Raw genomic sequence first — 26,622 nt, forward strand, 5'->3', positions numbered from 1 at the left:
TTTCCCTATGATTTTAGGGTTCCTGGTAATGTCAGTCTTCGAGCTGCAAGGGGTCTTAGGGATTAATTAATGTGACTCCCTCCTTTTACAGGTGATGCACACTTCTCTACGGTCACTGGGCTGGCAAATCGTAATCAGGATCAGAATCTAGTCTATTGATTCCAAGTTAATTCAAGGTAGTTTTCCACTAAAAAACACACAGAAGCCAACACAAGTGTTTCTCGTTCTCCAGCCCACGTAAGCCTCACTTTTTATTTTTCAGCATCTTTTATCTCTGTATCACTGTGGCTGATTCTGGACTTTCTTTTTTATTATATGATAACTTCTCTTATATTATTCAGTATGCATTTTCAGGAAATGCTGATGGTCTGATAAGGTTACCTCTTTCCTTTATCAACAGCACACTTTGCCCAGCAGGCCAAATTCCCGTATTTTGTGGATGAGTTTCTAAGGCTAGAGTTTGTGGGAACATTTTTATCACAAATAACTCTATTTCATGGTATGGTTTCATGGTCAAGACTTACAAGACCTGGTAATATACTGAGGAACAGATATGAGAAGGTGACCATTTCTTCTGTCTCCGGATCATGAGACACAATTGGGGCAAGGCCATAGGAACCAAGGCAGAGCTCCTGCCCGCCCACTAGGGTGACCATTCTAACCTCAATCATTAGAGACAGTGTTAAATGCACCAGAGCAGCCCGGGTGCCTTGAGAGCCTGAGGCCGGCTCTCAACAAAGAGCAAAAGGCTTAGTTATGGCTGTACGTCTGGACAAATCTTAATCATAAAGATTCTCCTCAAAGACTCTGAAGCGATTTGAAGTCTCATTGGTACCAGTAACCGTGACACACGGACTTGTGTTCGATGGCTATCAGCATGAGGTGCATCTTCACGAAGCAGAGCCTGGGAAGGAAGACAAGCAATCGTGAGGCAAGCGAGGACAGCAGAGCCCCAGGTCACAACAATACGACGGACACTCTGTGCTCTCTGCCTGGGCGGACACCACCCCCTCCGCAGAGGGAGAGCCTCTCAAATGTGGAATGTTCGCTGGAAAGTGAATCCATCCTGGAGTAACGCAGAGCCAGTGCACCAACTGGGACAGGGATGAACCTGTCCCGCACAGACTGTGAACCTCCAGGCTGCAGACACTCAGACTTACTCATCCTTATACCTCTGTGTTTGTCACTGAGCCTGGTCTAGAGTGAGCCCTTTGTGGACACTGGGGAAAGAATGCATTGCACGAAAATGACGAAAGTGTTTCCCTTAACTTACCGGCAAACATCAGGAAAGCTCATTCCAGCAAAGTCATCAGAGAGGCGTTGAGTCAGGATTTTGTTCTTCAGGCCGCTGAAGAAATGTTTCTGCCAGGGCTCTTTAGGGCAGATCTGGAACACACATGAGGCACAGTGATGTGGAAAATGGGATATTCAATATACAAACTGAGTATTCTGCTCAACACCAAACCAGTACCCACTGCATTCAGGTCCCAGAAAGGAGATTTGTCCTCGTGCTTAACTAGAGAAATGTCAAAGGAAGAACAAAAACTCTAACATACATCTCAACTATTTCCAGGGTGAAGTAGGAGCATCACGACTTAGTTCCTCCCCAGATGGCATCCACGCCTCCTGCTGGAAATTAATTCTTCTTCCAATAATTTCAGCAAGGTAGACTGGTTTTTGTGTCAGGAACAATAAGATGGTAAGAATAATGTGGAATCTAACTTGTCACCCCCTAGGTATGGCTGTGTAAGATTTTTTTAAAGAACGTATCAGTTTTCTACTCACTGACTAACCATATACCACAAAGATGAAAATATTCATGACTTCTGCTCAGTATCAGAACGCTTCTTGGTTTAAATAAACTCAAAAAGCCATCCTGATCAATGGAAATGAGAACGTAAAAATCAAGGGCAGTGGTAGGCTTCTAGAGAAATGGGGGATGTGACAAAAGGATTTCTCTCAAAAAAAGCTAAATGTTGTCTAACTGGGGGCGGGGGGCAGATGTTGCTGAGTAACTCATCTCTGACATCTGTGTAAGACCCCCAGGGATTCTGTTTTGCTCTATCTGCATCCTCCTCCATCCACAGCCATAAGAATCACCACCACGCTGCTCTGACAGGGCACGACGGGCCCCTTAAAGCCCAGAATCTCCAATGAAAGCCTGGAATTCCTAGGAACTCAGAAACACCACGGCAGTGGAGAGTTAAGGCCAGTTCAGAAACACTCCTCAGATGGTCATCTTGTGGTTTAGGAAGAACAAAACAAAAACAAACACACAAACAAAAAAATTCTGCCCTGCTAATAAAAAGGACCACCTCTTTCCAATACACCTCATCACCGTCTCAAGATGCAGCTGACTCTCTTGCATTTTCCCCCTTTCTTAAAGTCCTCTCCCTGTGCAGTTCAAGTCACTAAGTCCTCATGACCAAAGAAACTGGCTTACTGCTGCTAATCCAAATGTTCCAGGTTCTGCAAGAGGGTAAAAAATAGCCATAGAGATGAAGATGTCCTGAGTCAGGTGTTTTTTTTTTTTTTTTGCAATAAAGACATTTTATTTATTTAAACATCTTTATCAGAGTATAATTGCTTTACAATGGTGTGTTAGTTTCTGCTGTATAACAAAGTGAATCAGCTATACATATACATATATCCCCATATCCCCTCCCTCTTGCATCTCCCTCCCACCCTCCCTAACCCACCCCTCTAAGTGGTCACAAAGCACCGAGCTGATCTCCCTGTGCTATGCAGCTGCTTCCCACTAGCTATCTATTTTGCATCTGGTAGTGTATATATGTCCATGCCACTCTCTCACTTCGTCCCAGCTTACCCTTCCCTCTCCCCGTGTCCTCAAGTCCATTCTCTACGTCTGCGTCTTTATTCCTGTCCTGCCCCTACGTTCTTCAGAACCATTTTTTTTTTTTTAGATTCCATATATATGTGTTAGCATACAGTATTTGTTTTTCTCCTTCTGACTTCACTCTGTATGACAGACTCTAGAAAAAACTTAAAATAGAACTACCATATGACCCAGCAATCCCACTACTGGGCATATACCCTGAGAAAACCATAACTCAAAAAGGGACATGTACCACAATGTTCACTGCAGCACTATTTACAATAGTCAGGACATGGAAGCAACCTAAGTGTCCATCAACAGATGAATGGATAAAGATGTGGCACATATATGCAATGGAATATTACTCAGCCATAAAAAGAAACAAAATTGAGTTACCTGTAGTGAGGTGGATGGACCTGAGTCAGTTTTTTTTAAAATCAGAACGGGAAACAGGATCACAAGATGGATTTTGGATTTGGATAGTAGAATCGGGAGCATGAAAAAATCAGTTCGATTAGATCTAATCTAAATTTAAGTTTAAGGCAATCCTCTGTGCCTAGAACCAACTGGAGATGCTCCTCAGACTACGATTTCTCACCATATAATCAATATAGATCAACAGAGTCAGAATACATGGCATTGACCTAAGGCTTTCTAATCTGACTGCCCAGAAGTTTTACAAATATTCACTCAATACCTGGATAAAATCAGGTTATGAGTAGATGAGCAAGTCTTATTTCATAGATGCAGAAACTGACAGAGAAAGTTTAAGTGCCTAATCTGAGCAAAATTGGACATAAGACACTAGCATCCGGATCGTTAAACCTAAGTTAGTAGGTTTAAGTAACTAAATTAATCTTAGTTAATTAATTTAATTAATTACAGAATCTAAATCACCAGAGCAGAGCACAACATGCAAAAATCTTGCCCTGTTTAGAATTTCTGAAAGAGAGTTTCAGACTTCACCCCCCGCCACCAAAAAATCCTCATGACCACAAATCTCTCTTAATTCCTATCTTCCAAAAGCCACCTTATGAATATTGACAGGTGACCATCATCACTGAGGAGGTTCCAACTTTAGATAAACAAACAATAAAAAAAAAAACCCAACAAACAACAACAGCAATAAAACCACAACAGGGCAGGTTGTACATCTCTTACCTTCTATATTTTCATGAAGGAGACAAAGGTTTCATATAGAGTTCACACTCTATTTTCTCTAGACACAGAGATTAAAAATCACAATCCTCACAACACGTATTGCAGTTATCCTGCACTTTCTAAGCTTACAACACACAGGCAATGTCCTCACAAGCCATTTCCTGGGCTACACACAGTGACCACTAAGGGAAGGTTACAGCATGTTCGTTGTATCATCACCAAGGCTCATTCCTACTGCCTGATGGTCGATTTTATTTCTCTGTATATGGCATCTCCTCGCATTCACAGGGGGAATTACTAGAGAATGCTGTGGTTTCCGGTTAGCATTTTGCTGATCAGAGTATCTCTTGAATCTCATACCTCTTTTGCTTTTCCTTAACAGCACCAAGGAAGGGACCAGAAAAGGTGTACAGATTTTTTTAAATTTATTGGACAAAGGAAATAAAGTGCAAAGAGAAGCCAAGAAGAGGCAAAGGTGGATGCATAATTAAATGGAGAGAAAGGTGTCTCTCTGGAGAGGTTCTGGACAATAGGATACCAGGCCCAGATGAGGGTTAGAACATCTTTCCCAGAGCATTTCACAGAGATGGCATTTGGAAGGCATACTATGTGCTACAGTATTTCATCCCAGTAGTCCATTTAGCCATTTATTTTGTCTCAAACAAAGGTATCAAAGGACCTGATGTAGGGCTTCCCTGGTGGCACAGTGGTTGAGAGTCCGCCTGCCGATGCAGGGGACACGGGTTCGTGCCCCGGTCCGGGAAGATCCCACATGCCGTGGAGCGGCTGGGCTCGTGAGCCATGGCCGCTGGGCCTGCACGTCCGGAGCCTGTGCTCCGCAACGGGAGAGGCCACAACAGTGAGAGGCCCGCGTAAAAAAAAAAAAAAAAAAAAAAAAAGACCTGATGTAGAAGACTGGGAGAAGATATTTAACAGCCAGAGGCACGGGGCATAGTGGTGAGACTGTAAGTCAGACAATTCTACATCTGCTACTTACTAACGTACTATTAGTTAGCGTCCATGACTGGGATACTACCTTGAAATATTGAGGGAAACACAAAATGTACTTAAAATGCATGACACACAGTAGGCATTCAACATGTGGCTACTATTATTATTACTGCATAGAATATCCCAAAATAACCCGGAAAATTAGATTTTAATATTATTTGTATTATTATTTCTCTTTGATGAATATAATTTATTATTATGTCAATTACTTGGTATTTAACATATATTTAAATGTATGATTTCTCCACTAATAACATAACCTTTATTTATATTTCTACCTTCAATAACTCAAAGTTCTTCTACGTTTATGAATACATTTACTGTCATAACGTCATGGATTGCTGGGAGGAAGCAGGGTTATGATTTCTATTTTGCAGGTAAATATTCTTAGGCAACAATAAGATAAACAACTTCTTCAAGGTCAGTGTGGTACTTGGGACTTCAATCTAGATGTCTCAATCCCTTCCCAGCTCAAGTAGAAGTCAAATCTCATTTCTTGGGGCCTTTTTGCTTCCCTCAATTTTTATTTTCTATTCCTGATATTAATTTATGAGGACATGGGGATAGAGCCAAGATTCAACATCAGTTTCCAAGGTTACCTTCTTGTTTTGCTCAATAAATAGAGATGTTAGAAAGGTACACAAGCCTGGCACCAAACAGCCTTGGGCGATAAATCCGAGCTTTAATTCAGCAAAGCAGATGATGTTGTCTCCAGTATTCCAGTTCCAGCTGGGGATCTTTGGCAGAAAAACCTGTTTCATGGTATAAAGTATTAGAAACAGACTTGTGGATACAGAGAACAAACTAGTGGTTACCAGTGAGAAGAGGGAAAGAGGGAGGGGCAAGACAGGGGAAGGGGATTAGGAGATACAAACTACTATGTATAAAGTAAACAAGCAACAAGGACATAACGTACAGCACAGGGAAATATAGCCATTATTTTGTAATAACTTAAATGCAGTGTAATCTATAAAAATATTGAATCACTACGTTGTACACCTGAAACTAATACGATATTGTAAATCAACTGTACTTCAGTAAAAGAAAAGAAAGTCAAATATTAGAAAGAAATATACCTCAAGAAAGTTCCCCGAATTTGCAATCATTTTGTTCGCTTGTTTTATGTTTTTGAAATATAATTAACGTATAAAATTATATTAGTTTCAGGTGTACAACGTTCAATATTTGTATATATTGTCAAAGGATGACCACAATAAGTCCAGTTAACATCCATCACTACTGTAATTACAAGGTATTTTCTCTTGTGATGGGAACTTCGAAATTCTATTCCCTTAGCAACATTTAAATATAAAATAAAGTATTATTAACTACAGTCACCATGACTCTTCTATACTAGAAATTTATACCTTTTGTTCCTGTTCCCCCATTTTGCCCACCCCCACCTCTGGCAACCACCAACCTGTTCTGTGAATCTATGAGCTCAGGGTTTCTTTTTTGCTGTTATTCAACATATGAATGAGATCACATGGTATTTGTTTTTCTCTGTCTGACTCATTTCACTTAGCATTATGCCCCTGAGGCCCACTCGTGTTGTTGCAAATGGCAAGATTTAGGGTTTTTTTAATACTTTTTGAGAAGACTGTGTATTCTGGTGCTTTTGAATGCAATGTTCTGTATTTGTCTAAGTCATGAGGTATAATATGTTGTCTAAGGCCAATGTTTCCTTATTGATTTTTTTATCTGGATGATCTATCCATTGAAGAAAGTAGGGTATTAAAGTCCCCAACTATTACTGTATTGCTATTTCTCCATTTAGATTTGTTAACATGTGCTTTATAAATTTAGGTCCTCCTATGCTGGTGTCATAAATATTTACAAATGTTATACCCTCTTGTGGGACTGACCCTTTTGATAATGTAATGCCCTTCTTTTTCTCTTACTACAGTCTTTGTTTTAAAGTCTATTTTGTCTGATATAAGTATAGCTTCCCCAGATTTCTTTTGCTTTCCATTGGCATGGAATCTATTTTTCCATCCCCTCACTTTCAGTCTGTGTCCTTATATCTAAGTTTCTTGTAGGCAGCGTATAGATGGGTCTTATTTTTTTTGTCTATTCAGCCACTCTATGTCTTTTGATTAGAAAATTTAGTCCATTTATATTTAAAGTAATTATTGGTAAGTATGTATTTACTGCCATTTGTCAAGTGTTTTCTGAAAGTTTTATAATTCCACTGTTCCTTTCTTCTCCTCTTGCTCTCTTCATCTTTGATTTGATGACTTTCTGTAGCAGTATGCTTAGATTCCTTTCTCTTTATCCTTTTTACTATAAATTTTTGCTTTGTGGTTACCATGAACCTTGCATAAAACAACCTACAAGTCTCTTTTAAGTTGATAGTAACTTAAGTTTGATCACATCAAAAGCTCTATATTTTTATCCCCACAACCCAAGTTTTATTTTTGATACTACAATTTACATCTTTTTATTTTATGTACCATTTTACAAATTATTGTAGTTATTTACTACTTTTGTCTTTTAATCTTCATACTAGCTTTGTAAGTGATTAATCTATCACCTTTACAACATTAGAATATTTGGAATTTTACTATATATTTACCTTTACCAATGAGACTTATACTTTCATATGTTTACCTTTTACTAATTACCCCTTTCACTACAGCTTAAAGAAGTTCCTTTAACGTTTCTTGTAAGGTCTGTCTATTGGTGATGAACTCTTTTAACTTTTGCTTGTCTGGAAACCTCTTTATCGTTCCTTTGATTCTGAATGACAACTTTGCTGGGTAAAGTATCCTTGGTTGGCAGTTTTTTTCTTTTTCTTTTAGCACTTTGAATATATTGTGGCACTGCCTTCTGGCCCGCAAAGTTTCTGTTGAAAATCTGCTGATAATCTTATGGGAGTTCCCGTATATGTAACAAGTTGTTTTTCTCTTGCTACTTTTAAAATTCTCTCCTTGTCCTCAACTGTTGACACTTTAATTAGAATGTGCTTGATATGGATCTCTTTGGGTTCCTTTTATTTGGAACTTTCTGGGCTTTGTGGATCTGAATATCTGTTTAGGAAAGTTGACAGCCATTATTTCTTCAAGTCAGTTCTCTACCCATTTCTCTCTCCCTTCTCCTTCTGGGACTCCTATAATGTGAATGTTGGTCCACTTGATGTTGTCCCATAAGTCCCTTTAAGCGATCTTCACTCTTTTTCATTCTTTTTTCTTTCTGCTGCTCTGATTATGTGAGGTCTACACTCTCTATTCTATCTTCAGGTTTGCTGATCCTTTCTTCTGCTTCCTCTGGTCTGCTGTTGAACCTCTCTATTATGTTTTTTTTTGCAGTTCAGTTATTGTATTCCTCAGCACTGTGACTTCTATTTGGTACTTTTTAATATTTTCTATCTCTCTGTCGAAATTTTCACTTTGTTCATCCATTCTTCTCCTGCTCAGTGAGCATCTGTATGACTGTTACTTTAAACTCTTCATCAGAAAAGTAGCTTATATCCTTTTCATTAAGGTCTTTTTCTGAGGTTTTGTCTTGTTCTTTTGTTTGGAAGATATTCCTCTGTTTCTTCCTTTTATTTGACTCTCTGTGTTGGTTTCTGTGCATTGGACAAAAAAGCCACCTCTCCCTGTCTTGAATGAGTGGACTTGTGTAGTAGATGAGTCTTACTGTTCAACGCTGCCCTAGCCCTTGGTTGTTTCTCAAACCCTTGTCATTGTCCAATCTGCCTACTTTATTTTTAGTGGCTCCCAGTACTTAAGGGTGTGCCAAGACCTGTCCATGGCCCCAAGGGGAGAATCTCAGTCAGCACCTAAATTCAGAATGACTGGACTCCAGACCATCAGGCAATAGCTTTTAAAGTATGTAAACATAACTCTTTCCAAATCTACGTTTTTATGTAATTAACAATCTTAATGGGGCTCCAAATTTCACCTGCAACTGGCAAAAGCTTTTTGTGTGTAGACTCATTATAAAATAATAAGTTCATATATTACTTAGATGAACTAAGTTCATTTAGTTCTACAGACTAAAAGGGGAGGAGACTGAACAGGCTATAATGTTACAATACCTTGTTATGGGACTGCAGTATCTGTATGATGACTCTGGTATTAGGGTAATAGTTCTTGATAGAGAGCACCCTACAAAAATAACAAATATGCTCATTAGTGATGTGCCATATCCAATGTCTTTACAATATAATTCAATTCAAAGTTAAGTTGATGTGTGGGTAAGCACAGGAAAAGAGCACATTATAAAGTTCATTGTTATGATCTTCAATAGCACACACATGGAAGAGTGCTATGGTTTCAGTGACTTAGTAAATTAAATCTATGGAAAGGTAAGCTTTTGGTATTAAGAGTGGTCTTCTGGGAGCACTTCCTGAGGAGGAAATAATCAGTTTCATATATTTTAGTCTTCAAACTCAAACACATTAATTACAGAAAAAAACAGAGACTGAATTGCTATCTATAGCTCAAAGTAGCTAACAGACTCTCTAATCCAACTTTCTTATTTTACAAATTAAGAAACTAAGATCTATCTTATATTTACTGTACGTTACAAGTTCTCAGGCTTCTCTTGCTTTTTGTAGAGTCACCTTCAGCTACGTGTATTTATTTTGCTCTGGGGGCCAACAGTTCATCTGGGTTAGGTACAATGGCATTGCCCTCACAATGACAGTTTGAATCTCTTACCACAAATTGAGTTCCTGCTCATAGATAGTTCACAGTTCAAGATGGTAACACTAACCCTAGCCATCTTGAAAATACTGCCAATAGTCAAAAGCACATCACACTGAACCATGCACAATCTTTCACTAGGACTACTGGAGAAAAACCCCAGTAAATAAAGTCTAAGAATAAGGTTCACAAACCACAAATGCCGTCTTTATTTCTGAGGGGCTGTTAGTCAGAATGGTGCTATCCGAACGGTTATCAGTTATTCGTATGCTTGCTTTTTAAATTTAGACAGCTATTATCCCTAAGGAACTCCAGCAAAGTAAGTGGAGAAGCACACTGACACACAGTAAACTCTATTTTGATTTCCTTTTTCATACATCCGCAGAGTCTCTGGGGCCAAAAAATAAGGCAGAAACCTGGAATATGATGAACCCTGTGCTGTGATACATGACATCTGTTTAGTCCTATGCATGGGGCTTTATTTTAAAAGAGGTAAAAATAAGATCCGCATTGAGCATGTAAGACACAGTGCCAGCTTCTTACCTCATAATGTTTGAAGTGTCTTCAGCATGTGAATCACTGCACAGAGGGTTGGCTATAATCAGGCAAGCTTCTGCAGAGTCCACCTATTCTTCAAGATTAAACAGCAGCCACCTTGTTAATTATATACGGGAAATGCTTACGTGTTCCCCTTTGGGGCTTTCTCATGGTTCCATCATACAATTTCCAGAAAGGAAGAGAGCACACTTGGGAAGGACTTGTGATAAGGATGTCTTTACATCAGAATCACAGTCCAGCAAATGCTGAAAGGGGCTGCATAGACGGACCAGAGTCTCCAACACAGATGTAGGTTGCTTTAAAATGGAACAAGTGCATAAGGATATTTTTCCTATGATCCAGAAACGTCAATTTATGACTAGTGATGAGTAATAAGATCTTTTTAAGCAACTTCCTGTATAGTTATTAACCTTTCAGAATAGCAAAAAAATTACTGAAGTGGCTCTTATAACCCCAAGTTGCAGGAAGGAGAAAGATTATACTGTGTTTGTCAATTTTTGCTTCAATTCTTTGTGTTGACTCTATAGATCTCTGCTTTAAAAAACTGAACCTTTTGCTCCATATGATTGTGAGAAACCTAAAACATGAGAGGAAGTTGGCCTTCATCTTAAACGCAAGATGTCTAGAGGGTTGGCTGTTGCTCATCTCTTTTAGTCTCGGCCTAACTGGGATCTCTGCGATTTTCCTTCATGCCTTTCCTATCAGAGGGCATATCAGTGTGTTTAGGAGAAGCCGGTAAAAGCTGACAGACTCCTAGAAATCTGTCATCTGGTAAGAATCCCACTTGGATAGAAAGATCTAACACACTTCTGCTATCCACAACTTTTTCAGATGTCTTAGACTGATAACATAAAACTGTTCTAGATAGAGAATTTAGTGAAATTAAAAAATTTAAATATAAATGTAGGTAAATAGTGAGGTCTGCTTGGTATCTGTCAAGAAGGATTTGGAGGTCAATTACTAACATTTCTTTATGATCAGTTTTTAAAGTTGAAGAAGTTGTATTTCCCCCAATTCAAGAGTCTAGAGTAATCCTTTGGGAAGAGCAATACACACTATTGTCTTAATTGCTGCAGCTTAGGAAAACGACAAGGAGGAAAAGAACTAGATCTCACCGCAACTCGCCTCAGATCCTCCCACTTCAGTGCAGATCCAGAAACGAAAGTTGTATAGGCCATGTAGCACTTAAATATGGTTTCCAATTCCAAAGAAGGAGGAACCCTGGATAAAGAGCATAGTGCCAGGTATGGAAAAAGAAGATTGGCTTTGGTTTAGAGACTGTTACATTATTTAGTGCATTTAATAAAAACTCTAATCTTCTCTTGGAAAACATCCATCCTCCATTATTAATCCACGTGCTTAGGTGATGTGGACACCACTAGCCTAATTCCAGAAATGGGTCTGAAGCTCAGGGGCAATCAATCACAGAGACATGAAAAAATACAAATCAGATTAATGCCAAAAAAAGGGGGGAGGGAATTACTAAGAACAAAGAAGTTCAGGACCAATGAAAACATTTCAATTATTCAAAAAGACATAGCATTCTAAAACAACTATGAATTTAATAAAATAGCTTCTAAATATACAAAAAATTTTAACAAAATGAGAGAAATACATGAACCTGCCACTGTAATGACAGATTTCAAAGCATCTCTCTCAATTACTGACAGATCAAGGAGAAAAAATAATCAAGTTTGATATTTATAAATTCTGCAAACAATATTTAAGATATCTAATTTAAATTTTTTTCACCTTTATTGAGGCAAAATTGACAGTTAAAATCATAAGATATTTAGTGTACAACATGATGATTCGATGTATGTATACACTGTGAAAGGATCCCTCCCATTATTTAATTAACACATCCATCACCTCACATATTTACCTTTTTTGGGGGGTGATGACATTTAAATTCTACTCTCCTAGCAAATTTCAGTGATACAATACAGTGTTATCAACTATAGTCACCATGTTTTACGTTAGATCCTTAGACCTTATTCATCTTAAAACTGAAAGTCTGTACTCTTTTTACCAACCTCTCCCTATTTCCCCCAATCCCCAGACCCTGGCAAACCATCTTTCCACTTTCTGTTTCTGTAAGTGTGGCTTTTTAAAAAAATTCCAGATATAAGTGACACCATGCATTTGTCTTTCTCTCTCTGGCTTATTTCACCACCTTATAATGCCTGCCAGGTTCATCCATGTTGTTGCAAGTGACAGGACTTCCTTCCTTTTTAGGGTTGAATGATATTTCATATCATTCAAATATATATATATATATATATATATATATATATACACACACACACACACACCCCACATCTTCTTTATTCATTCATCCATACATGGAAACTTAGGTTGTTTCCATATAATGGCTATTGTGAATAATTCTAATTTTCCTCAACAGCACACAAATATTTACCAAAATGATAATTTACTTGACCAATAAGGAAAGCCTCAACACACTGCAAAAAAAAAGCTGCTGTATATATAATGACCTCTGATCACAGTACAATTAAAGTAAAAGTTAATAACAAAAAAAATTTAAAAATATTCATCATAGTTGGAAATTTTGAAAAACAGACTGCTAAAAATCTCATGAGCTATTATAATGAAATTTATAAAATTCTTAGAAATTAATTATGTGAAAACACTAAATATCTAAGTCTTTGGATACAATAAAAGCCTGCTTTAGGGGAAAGTTACAACTTTGGACATTAATATTGGAAGAAACCCAAGAAATAAGAAGAAAAGAGACAATAAACACAAGAGTGCAAACAGTGAAATAGAAAAGAAAAATAAAAGAGAGAAGATGAACAAAGACAAAGGCTTGTTCTTTGAGAAAAAAATCACTCATATAATAGGCAAAGCTGTAGTAAAATTGATGGAGAAAAAGAGAAGACAAAAATGACTCATAATATTGAAAGAAGATAAAAATACCTACAGGCAAAGTAGAGATTAAAAATAATAATCAAAGAATACATCAACCAACCAAATGCAACAGCTTTTAAAACTCAGACAAAATAGACAAATTACTAAAAATAGATCTTACCAGAACTAACTCTAGAAGACTATTAAAGGAAATGAAGTTTAGTTTAAAATCTCTCAAAACTAAACAAAAACGAACAAAACACATACATAGACCCACACACTAAACACAATTTTTAAAACCACCAGTTCTCAATGGTTTAGCAGGCAACTTCTACCACACTTTAAAGCAACAAATAATCCCATTTTTATACAAAGTCTTTCAAACACCTTAAAAATAGAGAATGGTCCCCAACAAATGCTACAAAGCCAAAATAACCATTATAGCAAAACTATTAATTTAATTCATCACATTAACAAATTAAAAATTACACAGCCACCTCAGATGAACAAAAAAAGTTGATTAAAATATCTTTTCACAGTTAAGAAATAAAACTCATGGTATATTAGGAAGAGAAAAGAATATCCTTAACCAAATAAAGAGTATCTTTAAAATAAAAAGGATGGCCTTAGTGGGAAAATATTAGAAAAGTTTTCTTTAAAATGAGAAATGAAGAAGAGATACAACTATTGCTTTTTTCTCAACATTATATTTGATGTCTTAGCAAGAGCAATAAGAAAATAAAGATACACTGTACACATAAGGGTTAGAAAGGAAGAAATAAACTCTCTTTATCTGAACTAATATGATTATTTACATAGAAACCCCTAAACACTACAGAAAAATAAATAGAGGCTAATTTAACAATATGGATGAATGGAAGATTAATACACAAAGGTCAATTCTGGTTTTTCATACCAAAAGCAAACAAGTAGAAAATACAATAAGACATTATTTCAAATATATCAGAAAATATCAAGTACTTATAAATATATATAAATATTTGTCACATATATTTATTACATATATACATATGTAAAATTACATAATATATAATAAACAGCAAGCCTGGGAAATTATACAATATTATTGAGACACTAAATGAGATCTAAATAAGTAGACAACCATAGTATAGTCAGAGTTAGAAAGAATTTGTAACACAAAGAATCAATTTTAAACCAAACTTTCAATTAGATTCCTCCCATCAATTTCCACAGGGTTTTTCATAGTTCGTGATAAAATGATTATAAAATTTATATGAAAGATAAAGGGCCAAGAAGAGCTTGTCAACTATTGGAACAAGAAGAGCAAGGAGGGAAAACCTGCCCTAAGATGTATAAGGATTAATTATGAATCTTTAGCAATTAAAAAAGCATAGTATTAATGCAGTAAGAGATAAATTGATTTTAAAAAACACAGAATAGACCTATTTATACTGGTACCATGTCAGATCAGTGAGGGGAAAAGGGTTTATTCAATAACTAGCATTGATAAAATGGTTATCTATGGAAGAAGCTGAAGTTTTATTCATGCCATAAAAAAAGAAATTCCAGTATAATTAGAAATTTAAACATCAACAAAAATTAAAAATTCTTAATAGGAAATGTAATTAAATATCTTTAAAATACTGGGATATGGAAAAATTCCTAAACAAACACCAAAATAAAATCATTAAATACAATTGAAATGATTGAAAATTTGAACTATAATAATATTAAAAACTTTTGAATATCAAAATACTTCTCATACTCAGTGAAAAGACAAGTTATAAACTGGAAAAATATAGTTGCAATTCAGATCACTGATGAACAGTTAGTGTCAAGAATACATTAAGCACTCCTAGAAATTAAATAAGAAAAGCCCCACAAACAATCCAATAGAAAAACAGGTAAAATGCATGAGTAGGCTTTTCACGGAAAGAGGAAACATGTATGGCTAATAAACATGAAGAGAAGCTCCATACTTAGTGATAAGAGGCTTAGAAATCAAAACCACGATGAGATTCCACTTTACACTGATTCCACTGCAAAGATTAACAAGTATGACCACGCCAGTTGTTAGAAAGAATGCAGATGTACAACTACACAAAGTCCCTTACCGATTGCTGATAAGCTTGAAAAATGGTGCGACCACTAGTAAAAAATGATACTATCTCTTAAAAATGAACATTCACATTCTTCACACCATTAAACCACCCTCCCCCCACACACACATACACAGACACTCTTGCACAGGTCCACTAAGAGCCATACATAAGCCATGTTAATAATAAACTTATTTCCAATAGAAAAATCTAGAAACAATGCAAATCACACCAAGAGTGGATAAATAAACTAAGGTTTACTCTGTCAATGAAATATCATATAACAGTAAACAATTAACTACAGCAACACTCAGAAAAATGAGTGTATCTTAGAAATATAAAATGAGGAAAATCTAAGTACCACAAGATTCCACTGGTGTGATCTTCCTTCTGTAAAGTTAAACACAGATAAACATTTTAAGACTGTACATAATTGCAATAAAACTATAGGAGAGATAAAGAATGATGATGATGTACAGAACAACTGAGAGCAGTATGAAATGTGGGTAGGATCATATAGTTAGATACGGGTTCTGTCCTAAATTTTGTCTTGATGGTGAGTTCCTGTACTGGTACTTAGAGCATTATTAAAAACAGCTACTTACAAAAACAAACAACCAAAATGTGCTTATGTATAAGTCAAGTACAAAGGTGGTTGTAAGAATTACGATAAATCCAATTCTAATTTCCCAACACTAAAGAAGAAAACTAAATCTAGTTATGTCATCCCTCTGCTGAAAATCCTCCAAGAATTCAGGACTGACTCGGAGAAAAGGCAACTTCCTTAAAGCCAAATCCTTATAATAGACTATACAATACTTTTGTTATCTGGCCCACTATCAACTGCAATATTTGGAAATTCTCTGAATTTGTCAATCCTCTTGAGTAAAACTTCCCCTATTCCCTTAAAACGTATGTGAACAAGTGAGAGCTTTGCATGTTTTCATATATTAAACATCACTAGAGCTGGGGCCTTTGTTTTCAGGCATAGTAAACTAGATAATTTCAGTCAACCTTCTACTAAGGATATATAAAAATGCTGGATGAAATATAAAAACATCTAATAAATCATGAAAGATATAACCAGACCGTGAAGAATTTCCAGGCCAAAATCTAGAAGAAATCAAGGTCTTAGAGGTTAAGTCCAGTCCCCCCACCCCGCAAAGCATTTAGTAATTCAGAAGATACAGCTACCAAACTGAGCTAACATTCTGGTGATGTCATAGGGTAAGGGGTCCAAAAACTTCCAGCTCCCCTGACACACAAAATGAAGACTTTAGTAACTTCTCCAAATTTTAACCTGGCATAACAAAGGTATGCAGGCATAGAAGAAGTGTAAAATTGAATAAATTAGTTTTCAGATGTACTTTCATTCTGAGTTTGTCACCTGGGTAGTACAGTGAACATCGAGCGTTGAATTTGGATTTACGTGGTTCTAAGGCACAAGTGCCCCATTGTACTTGGAAGAAGTAAATAAATATCCTCTCTGGGGGCTTCCCTAGTGGTGCAGTGGTTGAGAATCTGCCTGCCAATGCAGGGGACACGGGTTCGAGCCCTGGTCTGGGAAGATCCCACATGCCATGGAGCAACTAGGCCCGTGAGCCACAATTACTGAGCCTGCACGTCTGGAGCCTGTGCTCCACAACAAGAGAGGCCGCAATAGTGAGAGGCCTGCACACCGCGATGAAGAGTGGCCCCCACTTGCCACAACGGGGCAAGAGAAAGCCCTCGCACAGAAACAAAGACCCAACACAGCCATAAATAAATAAATAAATAAAATTAAAAAATAAGTCCTCTCTGGAAGAATGTAATATTTTTCTAGGCAACAAGTTATTTCCATAAATATTTTTTAATAGAAGAATAAGCACATAATCTAAGACAAAAAAGCACACAAAGAAAAGAAGATACTATGTGTAACAACCAGTGGAAACAACAGACAAGAAAAACCAAGGACTTAAGACATTGAATTACTGGACACAAACTACAACGTAATTATGTTTATTTTATTGAAATAAATAAAAGGTAACCTTGGAAACACAAGAAACTATGAAAACAGAGAATATTTGATAAAGAACCAAATGTAAATTCTGGAACTGAAAAATACAATAACTCAAATTAAAAACTCAATGAATTGAGTTTGTAAATAGATTAAACACAGATAAAGAGAGAAGTAGGAACCTGGAAGGTAGTTCAGAATAAAGTATCCAGAATGTAATACAGAGATACAAAAAAGAGGAGAAATACAAAACAGAGGGTAAGAAATATATTTGGCACAGTAAAAGAAGGACTAACATAATTGAATTCCCAGAAAAGGAGGAGAAAGAACATAGTGACAAGGGCAATATATGAAGAAATAATTGAGAATCTTCCAGAAATGGTGGAAAACACCAAGCCGGAGACTCAGGAAGACTCATGAATACTAAGCACAATAAATTATCAGAAATTCAAAACTACACACATCATAGTAAATGTATAACATACTTTCACATTAAGTACAACACATAATTTTTTAAGAAGATAATTCATTAAAGAAGATAGTTTAACAGACTTCTTAATAGCGACAACAAAAGCCAGAAATCAACAGAATAATACTTTCACGGTTCTTAAGGATAAAATGTGGCAGCTTATAACTCTATATCCATAAAATTATCTTTCAAGAATAAAAAGAAAATAAAGATGTCTTTACATTAAAAAAAAAAGAGCTTGTCACTGGCAGATCTGCACTTAATTTAGGATAAAAATGGGCAAAAAGAAGCATAATAGAAAATAATAGGAAGAAGAATATGTATATATTAAATCACCTTACTGTATACCAGAAACTAACACGACGTTGTAAATCAACTACATTCCAATTTAAAAAATGGGCAAGATAACAGCCATTTCATAAGAGGGAACCCAAATGGCTTATATATATGAATATATGCTTGGCCTCATTACTAATCAGAAAAATGAGATCATAAACCACAATAAGATACACTGTCTTGCAAAACATTATCCCAAAGAACGGCTAAAACTAAAAAGACTGATGTTTCTAAGTGTTAGGTAGGATGGGAAGCTACATTTCCAAGCGGTAGTAAGGCTGTATATGGTGAAAGGAGCTCTCAGGGCTGCTGGTGGAAGTGCAGACCAGAAAAAAACATTTTGAATGACTGACAGTTCTGTTACAGGAAGATTTACTACCCTGCAATTTAATGCCTGGGGACCAGGACACATATATAAGAATTTTCAAAGTAACATTCTTCATAATAGACAAAATTGAGGAGAAATGTCAACCAACAGTAGAATGGATTAAGAAAAATTGTGGTGTATTCATATAATGGAATGCTCTACTACACAGCAATGAAAATGAATAGGTACAGCTACATCCAGCTGCAACAAGGATGAATCTTACAAACGCATTGAGGTAAATAAATTTATATTCCATTTATGTGAGTTTAAAAACAGGAAAAACTTAAATATTCTAAATAAACATAGGAGATAGGATAATTAATAAATGTCAGATATAAAGTCAAAATCATAATTATCTGTAGGGACGAAAGATTGGGTTATTATTGGGGAGGGTTTTCCTGGGGTGCTGGCAATAGAATATATCTTGATTTGGGTGGTAGTTACATGGGTGTTCACTTCATAGTAATTCATTTTAATGTGTATTGTAATTCTATGTAATTTTCTTTCTGAGTTATAATTTGGGATAAAGAGTTTTAAACATGCTGCTTAATTATTACCTTGCTATTTTAAAAATAAATGTAAGTTCTAAGATATTTTTTCTACGCTCCAGTGACTCCTGTGCAACTCTTGGGAATTTTTCACTCAACTTTTGTTCTTGTGAGATTATTTAATGTTGAAAAAGTTAGAAAATATTTATTGCTATGCATGTGATATATCTACCGGAAAATATTTAATGATAGACATATAAAAAGGAGGCGATCATTAAGTACCAGAAAAAAATTTGAGGAAATGTACTGTTATCAAAGACCAACATGTATCAGCCATAATGATATAAACACTGTCACTGTAATTACAAATTAGAAGATAACTATAATGGAACAACTGAAGAAGGGAAAGTGGTGCAGAGGGATGAATAATATACATCTGCAAAATATCAGGTGATGAATAAATACTGTGTACAACTGAGGAGTCAAAAGAGTGATAAAACAGATTTAAACTTAGAAGAAATAGTTATCTCTGAGCAGTAAGACTGGAAAAATAGGAAGGGGTTAAATATTTGGTGATAAGTATTTTGCGATTTGATGTATAAGTTATGTTCCTATATTACTTTCTGGAATAGTACTATCTTCTGGATTCCTACATGGATCTGCCCCATCCCTCAACAACTGCTGAATTAGGTGACCCCTACATCAGCGGTCCCCAACCTTTTTGGCACCAGGGACCGGTTTCATGGAAGACAATTTTTCCATGGATGGGAGGTGGGGCGGTGGATGGTTCAGGCGGTAATGTGAGCGATGGGGAGCGGCAGATGAAGCTTCGCTCGCTCGCCTGCCACTCACCTCCTGCTGTGCGGCCCAGTTCCTAACAGGCTGCGGACAGGTGGGTTCAGGACCCCTGCCTTACATGTTATGACAACGTGCCTGTGTGTACATGATTTTCATTTATCCTGATCAGCATTATTGCACCTTTCCAATCTGAGAACTGATATCTTTTTTCAACTCTAGAAAGTTTTCATCTTTTCATTTGATTGTGAAAAACTGCACAAAGTGTATAGGATGTATGCATTCAATATAAAGAATGATAAATCAATATTTATGTACCCACTCAGGCACAATAACAATACAAATTACTCAAGGAAATAAATATCTCATCATTATTCACTGTTGTATATTCTCTAAGCCTAGTTATCCGGTCTTCTGGATGTTTTGAGAGCTATATAATATCAAATTTTTTTTCTGTTAAGTTAGCCATAGTTAGTTTTTGTTGAATGCTACTAGTTATCCTGAATTATAGAAACATAAATTAATATTTTACCTTTATGACATTTTATAATATAATATCTTAGATATTGTTTTGCTTTAAATAATAAGTAACCAAAGAAAGAAAAGTGTCAATTTCTGTATCAGTTACCTAGGTTTGCACAAAATCTAGCACAATCTTTGTGGCTTAAAATAATGAGTTATTATTTCTTGAAATTCTTTGTTTTGACTGGGCTTAGCTGGGTGAGTCTTCTGCTCTATGCAGTTTTGTTGGAGACATGACTCTGTTTAGCTGAGAGCTCTAGTGGGCTAGAACCTCTGAGATGGCATCACTTACAGGTCTGTTGCCTCAGCTGGGCTTCTGGAGGAGCTGGCAGCTGGATGGGCCTCCTACCCCTGGAGGAGGAGGTGAACTTCTCACATAGTGGTCCAGGGTTTCAAGACACTGAGCGCAGAAGGTGATAGGCTCTTTATGGGTTGGTCCTTTAACTGGCTCAGTCATTTACACATGTTTCATTGGTTAAAATGAGTCAAAAGGCCAGCCCAGATCAATAGAAGGGAAGCTAGAAGACTCCACATTTGATGGGAGGAGGAGAATATGTGTAAACATTTGGGAGGGGTTTCTGGTAGCCATCTTTTAAAAAACAATCTACCACAGTCTTCCCTCTGCTGAATTCTATTTCTCAAGTTAAGTCAAAGGCCAGCACAGGTTTATTGAGAGGAGCAGCATGAATGTACAGTAAGGAAAGGTAATGTGAACCTCTGCACCAAAGGAAAATCCACCACCATCACAGACTGTGATAATTGCTTTAAAGCAAATAAATGGAGTGATGAGATAGGAGGATTAGAAGTAGATAAGTTGGCCAGGGAAGGACTCTGAGTGCTGGGAGATGAAAATAAATCAGTCACACAAAGCTGAAGAGCTTCTGAGCAGAAAGAACAGCTCAATAAAGTAGCCTTTACAGAAGTTCAGGAGAGACAAGATAGGAACTTTGAATACGGTTGTGAGAGTGGAGACAAAATGGTAGAATTAGGATTTATGTAGGAGATTCAATTGATGATGAACATGTACACAGGGTTTGAGGGAGACAGTAAAGTCAAAGACAACTCCTAGTTTTCTGTTTTAAGGAGCGGCATTGATGAGGTCCCACTTGCTGAGACAGGAAAAGCTGTTTCCTTTCCTTCTTGTTTTTTAATTTTAAATTTTTTAATTTGCCTTGTGAGATGGAAAAGTTGGACATTAAATCATGAGTTTACTTTTGAAAATGTTGAGTCTGAGGGGCCTTTGAAACACTGGGGTGGAAATACCCAGTGAGCAATTAGTTGTGTGACTATGAAGCCACAGAGAATGTCTAGTGGGGGACGTCAATTTTGGAGTCTTCAGAGTATAGATGTAACTGACAAAATTCTACATAGACACTTCCAACATTTTGTACCATTTAAGAAATTTCATTCATTAACTTGACGAATACCTACAATAACCTACATTAGTCTATGAAAATACATCAGCAGATAAAAGAAGTTACTTTCCACACATTTAATGACTTCCTCTTTGTCTCAGCTGGGTTACAATTATTAGCCTCTTATCACTGGTTTTAGCACTTTGGTTTTTTTCTTTTTTTTTTTTTTTTTTTTACTATTTTTTAAGTAAGGATTCAAGTAATACACAAATTATTGAAAAGACAGGCATGACAATGATCCTGAAGCAGAACTCTTGGCTGTCTGTCAACAGCACCATAAAGAAATTCAAAATGCTTACTGGTTATCTCACACCTGAGAGCCCAAGGTAACGGTGGGTTGAAGGTGTCAGATGTAAAGAGAGTACAGTGTTCAACTATGAAATGCGTGAAGGCCGAGGTGATCTGATAGGCAATCCTGGATAAAATCAAAATGTCATTTCATATCTGGGTGACTTATTTAGTGAGTGATGTCTGGATAATGGATAGACCATTTGGAAAAAAATAAAGAAGTTAGTTCCCTACACATTACACAAAGTCACTTCCAGAGAGCTTAAATATAAAACATTTCAATATGAAAAACTAAAAATGCTAGAGCGATAGTTACTTAATTCTAGGACAGAAGGGTCTAAGCATGTCAGAAAAGCAGAAAGCCAAAAGGAAAGAGTTAATGGATTAGAGTCCATGTAAACCGGATGCTTCTGTATTCGATGTACAACAAAAGCATGCATAAAAATTAAAAAGCAAAGGGAGAGGAAAAAATATTTACAGCATATGACACAAAGCAGCTAATATAAAAATATAATGAGGCTTAAAAGTCAGCAAAGTAACAGAGGACCCTCTTCATAGAAAAGAGGATAAAAGAAATGAAGAGCCATTTCAAAAAACCCACAAACCATCAAAACACACAAAAATTGCTCAATCTCACTAGGAACCAAAATAGTAAAACAGAACAGTTAGAAACCATGTTGCCTACTTAAAACTCTTTTTGTATTAAATAGGCATTTCCCAGTGTTTCACTGGGAAAAACACCTGGCAAGATATATTTTCAGAGGTTAACTCTGGTCACGAACTGCTCTTTCCTTACTTATTGCTTACTATTATTTCCGAATTTTAAAAATTAATAACGCAAGGGCAATTTTCTTCCATTACAAATATTCACACATACTTCAAGTATTCCCTGCCCGCGGGTCACATAGATACACTTACTCTCCCAGGAAAACAATCTCAGTATTGATCTCCCCTGCCTTATGGCGGAGGAAATTCCTCAGGAAAGCCGTCACACTGTCCACAGTGATGTTTCCACAGACCACAATGAACCTAGAAAGTGAAAACATGGGAGGTGGTTCATCCCAGGAACAGAAGTATCTTCCTGTCTAGATTTAGAGATGGACAATTAGCTTAAACTTAGTTTGAAATAAAAGTTGGTATTTGATACCTCATTGTAGTTTTGATTTGCATTTCTCGAATGATTAATGATGTTGAGCATTTTTTCATGTGTTTGTTGGCAATCTGTATCGTCTTTGGAGAAATGTCTATTTAGGTCTTCTGCCCACTTTTGGATTGGGTTGTTTGTGTTTTTGATATTGAGCTGCATGAGCTGCTTGTATATTTTGGAGATTAATCCTTTGTCAGTTGCTTCGTTTGCAAATATTTTCTCCCATTCTGAGGGTTGTCTTTTCGTCTTGTTTACGGTTTCCTTTGCTGTGCAAAAGCTTTTAAGTTTCATTAGGTCCCATTTGTTTATTTTTGTTTTTATTTCCATTTCTCTAGGAAGTGGGTCAAAAGGGATCTTGCTGTGATTTATGTCATAGAGTGTTCTGCCTATGTTTTCCTCTAAGAGTTTTATACTGTCTGGCCTTACATTTAGGTCTTTAATCCATTTTGAGTTTACTTTTGTGTATGGTGTTAGGAAGTGTGTAAGTCAGAAAGAGAAAAACAAATACTGTATGCTAACACATATATATGGAATCTAAAAAAAAAAAAAAAAAGGTCATGGAGAACCTAGGGGCAGGACAGGAATAAAGATGCTGATGTAGAGAATGGATTTGAGGACATGGGGAGGGGGAGGGGTAAGCTGGGACGAAGTGAGAGAGTGGCATGGACATATATACACTACCAAATGTAAAATAGCTAGCTAGTGGGAAGCAGCTGCATAGCACAGGGAGATCAGCTCAGTACTTTGCAACGACCTAGAGGGGTGGGATAAGGAGCCTGGGAGGGAGACGCAAGAGAGAGGGGATATAGGGATATATGTATGCATATAGCTGATTCACTTTGTTATACAGCAGAAACTAACACAACATTGTAAAGCAATTATACTCCCATAAAGATGTTAAGAAAAAAAAGTTCCACCTAGATTTTAAACTTAGAAACACCAAGGACTGCATCTCCAGTATACAAAAGGAGCATAAGATTTCTGTAGGGAATGATTCCACACATTTGAATTACACATAGCTTTTCAGGCATTTAAGGATAACTATCGTAACTGCTAGATTTTTCTCGGTTATTTATAATTTATAATGGAGTTGCACGTGTGTTAATTTCACTTGATTTGCCACTTGACTCCTGATTGGCTGGTGTCATCTTTTTTCAGAGGAACGACTGAGCTCGGAATGGCTCACTGATTTTCCTATAGTCAAATACTATGGCTGAGGCAGCCCCAGAATCTAGGCTATTTTGGTTTATCTTCTGCATCTAAAATTATCTAGTGCTCACAAAAAAAGTGAGTCCAATGGAGAGACATCTAGCACAGGTCCACAAACCTATGCATGTAACTTCTATGGTGAAAAACAGCCGTCAATTTCCTTAGGCTTCATATACATAAAGAAGCTATTTTCCTCCCATTAGTCATGTAAGAAAACGGAAAGCGTAATTTTAGCCTAAGTTAAACTTATATTTTCCAGACCTTATTGGCCTATTTAGCATGTGTGAGATGAACTGGGTTAGACTTTGGCTTATCTAGCTTATTTCACTGTTTTCAATATTTGTTTTTCATTCATTTCCTTTTGTTACCTTCCTCTTCATACTCCTGGATCAATGTTGGTTTTTATCCAACTGTGTTAAGACATCACTCCAAAGGAGTTTATCTCCACTGCGCCTCTTTCCTCTACAGCAGGTAAGAGACTAAATAAAAAAGAATCGCTTTGAATTTGAGATTTCCAATTCCTTATCTTCTCCTTGGGTATGAAAAATCATAATGGCAATGGAGGTAACATATATCCACAGAGAAGTAGAGTAAAAACAACTCCAAATCCACTTCGCTCCTGCGAACGAACAGCTGTGGCATGGACAAAACAGGTGATCTGTGAAGGACTGGAGGACAGGCTGAAACCCCTCCTCACGCTAGCAAACCTCTTCCCATGGATGAGCTTGAGGGGAGTTTGGGCTAAGACAACGGAATTGAATTATTTTAAATTCGAACTGTGACTCTAATTGGATCCTAATGTAAAGTTAGCCATGAGTCAACCACATGGTTCAAATGAGTAAGACAATCAGGAATGGATAGAAGAGAACAGTCTGAGATAAGGAATGGACAAATATCGGCACAATCAGCATGTGACACCGAATGACAACATATCTGTCATTCTAGTTTATTTAATCCTCTTATGAGCATCTAGAGGGTAGTGCGTATCAGGTAGCAAACATCTTCTCATGGTTTTTATTCCAGCCCTCTTCAGTGAATGAGGACCTTGCCAACATATCCACCTAGGCCAGGCAATCGTGTTTCAAAAGGGAGAGTGACTTCGTAGAATACCTCAAACTGTAGAAATTATACTTGAAAGCTACTTACTTCTTTCCTTTGACCACTTCATAGGAACTGGTGTATTTCCTCTTGTTACCAAAAAGTTCCACCATTTCAGGGATGCAGTTCGCAAACAGAACCTAAAATGATTGGCAAATAAAACCTGAGGTCTCACTACTTCCAAGGATACTTCAAAATTCCAAGATTACAGAGGAGAAAGCAGGTACGTAAAACTTTCTCTCTTCTAAGAAGGGCATGACTGGGAACTGTGCTTTTAAAGGGAGACCAGTTTTCTTCTTTACTTCAGCCTTTGGATTTGGTTAAAATTTAATAAATTGCTTTTCATCCTTCAAAAAGATGAAAGCAAAGACAAGCAGTAAGGCAACCTCCCCACCCATTTTTTCCTGTCATCACTTCTAACTGCCCTTCTGACTCTTTCACTTGATACTATTTGGGGCTTGGGGAAAAAATAAAGCATATGGGACAGAGTAGGGTTAAGGGAAAATGACAGAAATGAGGGGATGTAACAATGATGTGGACAGGGGGATATCAGAAAGGTAGAGTGGAGAACTCGGAGATGGTTATTAAGGAATTGCCATTAAAGTCACTAAAAGAAAAGGAGGCTTCCTTTGTCCTTGACACACTCCTGAACCAAGCACAGATGTTCACTTATCTGTAGTAAAATGCTGGTTTAGAGAGAGCTTACTCATTTGGGCTGGAAAGAACACAACTTCCTGCAGATCAAATCTCAAATCCCCTTCCTCTTTGGAAGAAAGACTATAATCCGATGGGCAAAAGATGAAGGAAGATGTGGTTGCTCAAATCAATGCAGAGGCTAATTAGGAACGTCTGCTCTCCTTTGTCTACCACCCTCATCCCTGGCACTCGAACAATTACGTCATGTGCTCCAGGGGATGCAGTTTGGAAAATATGGGATTCACATATCTCTTCATTTTCATTTGATACCTGCTCTGAATAATGCAACATTCACTCTCAAACCTATATCACTTTGTTTCTCACCATTAACCAAATGTTTTTCGTTTATGTAGCTATATTCAAAAGACATAAAAATATTCTTTACCAAACTCCCCAGGGTGAAGAACATGATGAAGGTCCGTCCTAGGGATGTCTTGGCTACCACATCTCCAAAGCCGACAGTCGACGTCGTTGCCATGACCAGGTAAATGGACTCAAAATATGAAATATTCTGTGAATTTCTACCTTTGAGCCAGGGATCACCAGAATTTTCCACCTGTCCAAAGAGAGAAGACTTAGGAAAGGTCTCTGAATGGAATCCAAGGACAAGTTTATAAAGAATAAGCACA

General features: G+C 36.9%; 1 protein-coding gene across 1 annotated transcript in view; it reads right to left on the reverse strand.

Annotated features, from left to right (window-relative positions):
- KCNU1 (potassium calcium-activated channel subfamily U member 1) overlaps positions 1–26,622 on the reverse strand; it is a 132,687-nt gene that overhangs the window by 83,227 nt on the left and 22,838 nt on the right. Inside the window, exons 7-15 of the mRNA XM_060136355.1 lie at positions 26,379–26,549; positions 25,346–25,437; positions 22,762–22,872; positions 11,331–11,436; positions 10,201–10,283; positions 9,048–9,117; positions 5,608–5,760; positions 1,274–1,386; positions 836–904 (exon numbers count right to left, since the gene is read on the reverse strand). Coding sequence (XP_059992338.1) covers positions 836–904; positions 1,274–1,386; positions 5,608–5,760; positions 9,048–9,117; positions 10,201–10,283; positions 11,331–11,436; positions 22,762–22,872; positions 25,346–25,437; positions 26,379–26,549 — 968 coding nt within the window. The remainder of the gene's footprint in view (positions 1–835; positions 905–1,273; positions 1,387–5,607; positions 5,761–9,047; positions 9,118–10,200; positions 10,284–11,330; positions 11,437–22,761; positions 22,873–25,345; positions 25,438–26,378; positions 26,550–26,622) is intronic.

Source organism: Lagenorhynchus albirostris, chromosome 21 (genome assembly GCF_949774975.1).
Source record: "Lagenorhynchus albirostris chromosome 21, mLagAlb1.1, whole genome shotgun sequence".
In the NCBI taxonomy this organism is placed as follows: Eukaryota; Metazoa; Chordata; class Mammalia; order Artiodactyla; family Delphinidae; genus Lagenorhynchus; species Lagenorhynchus albirostris.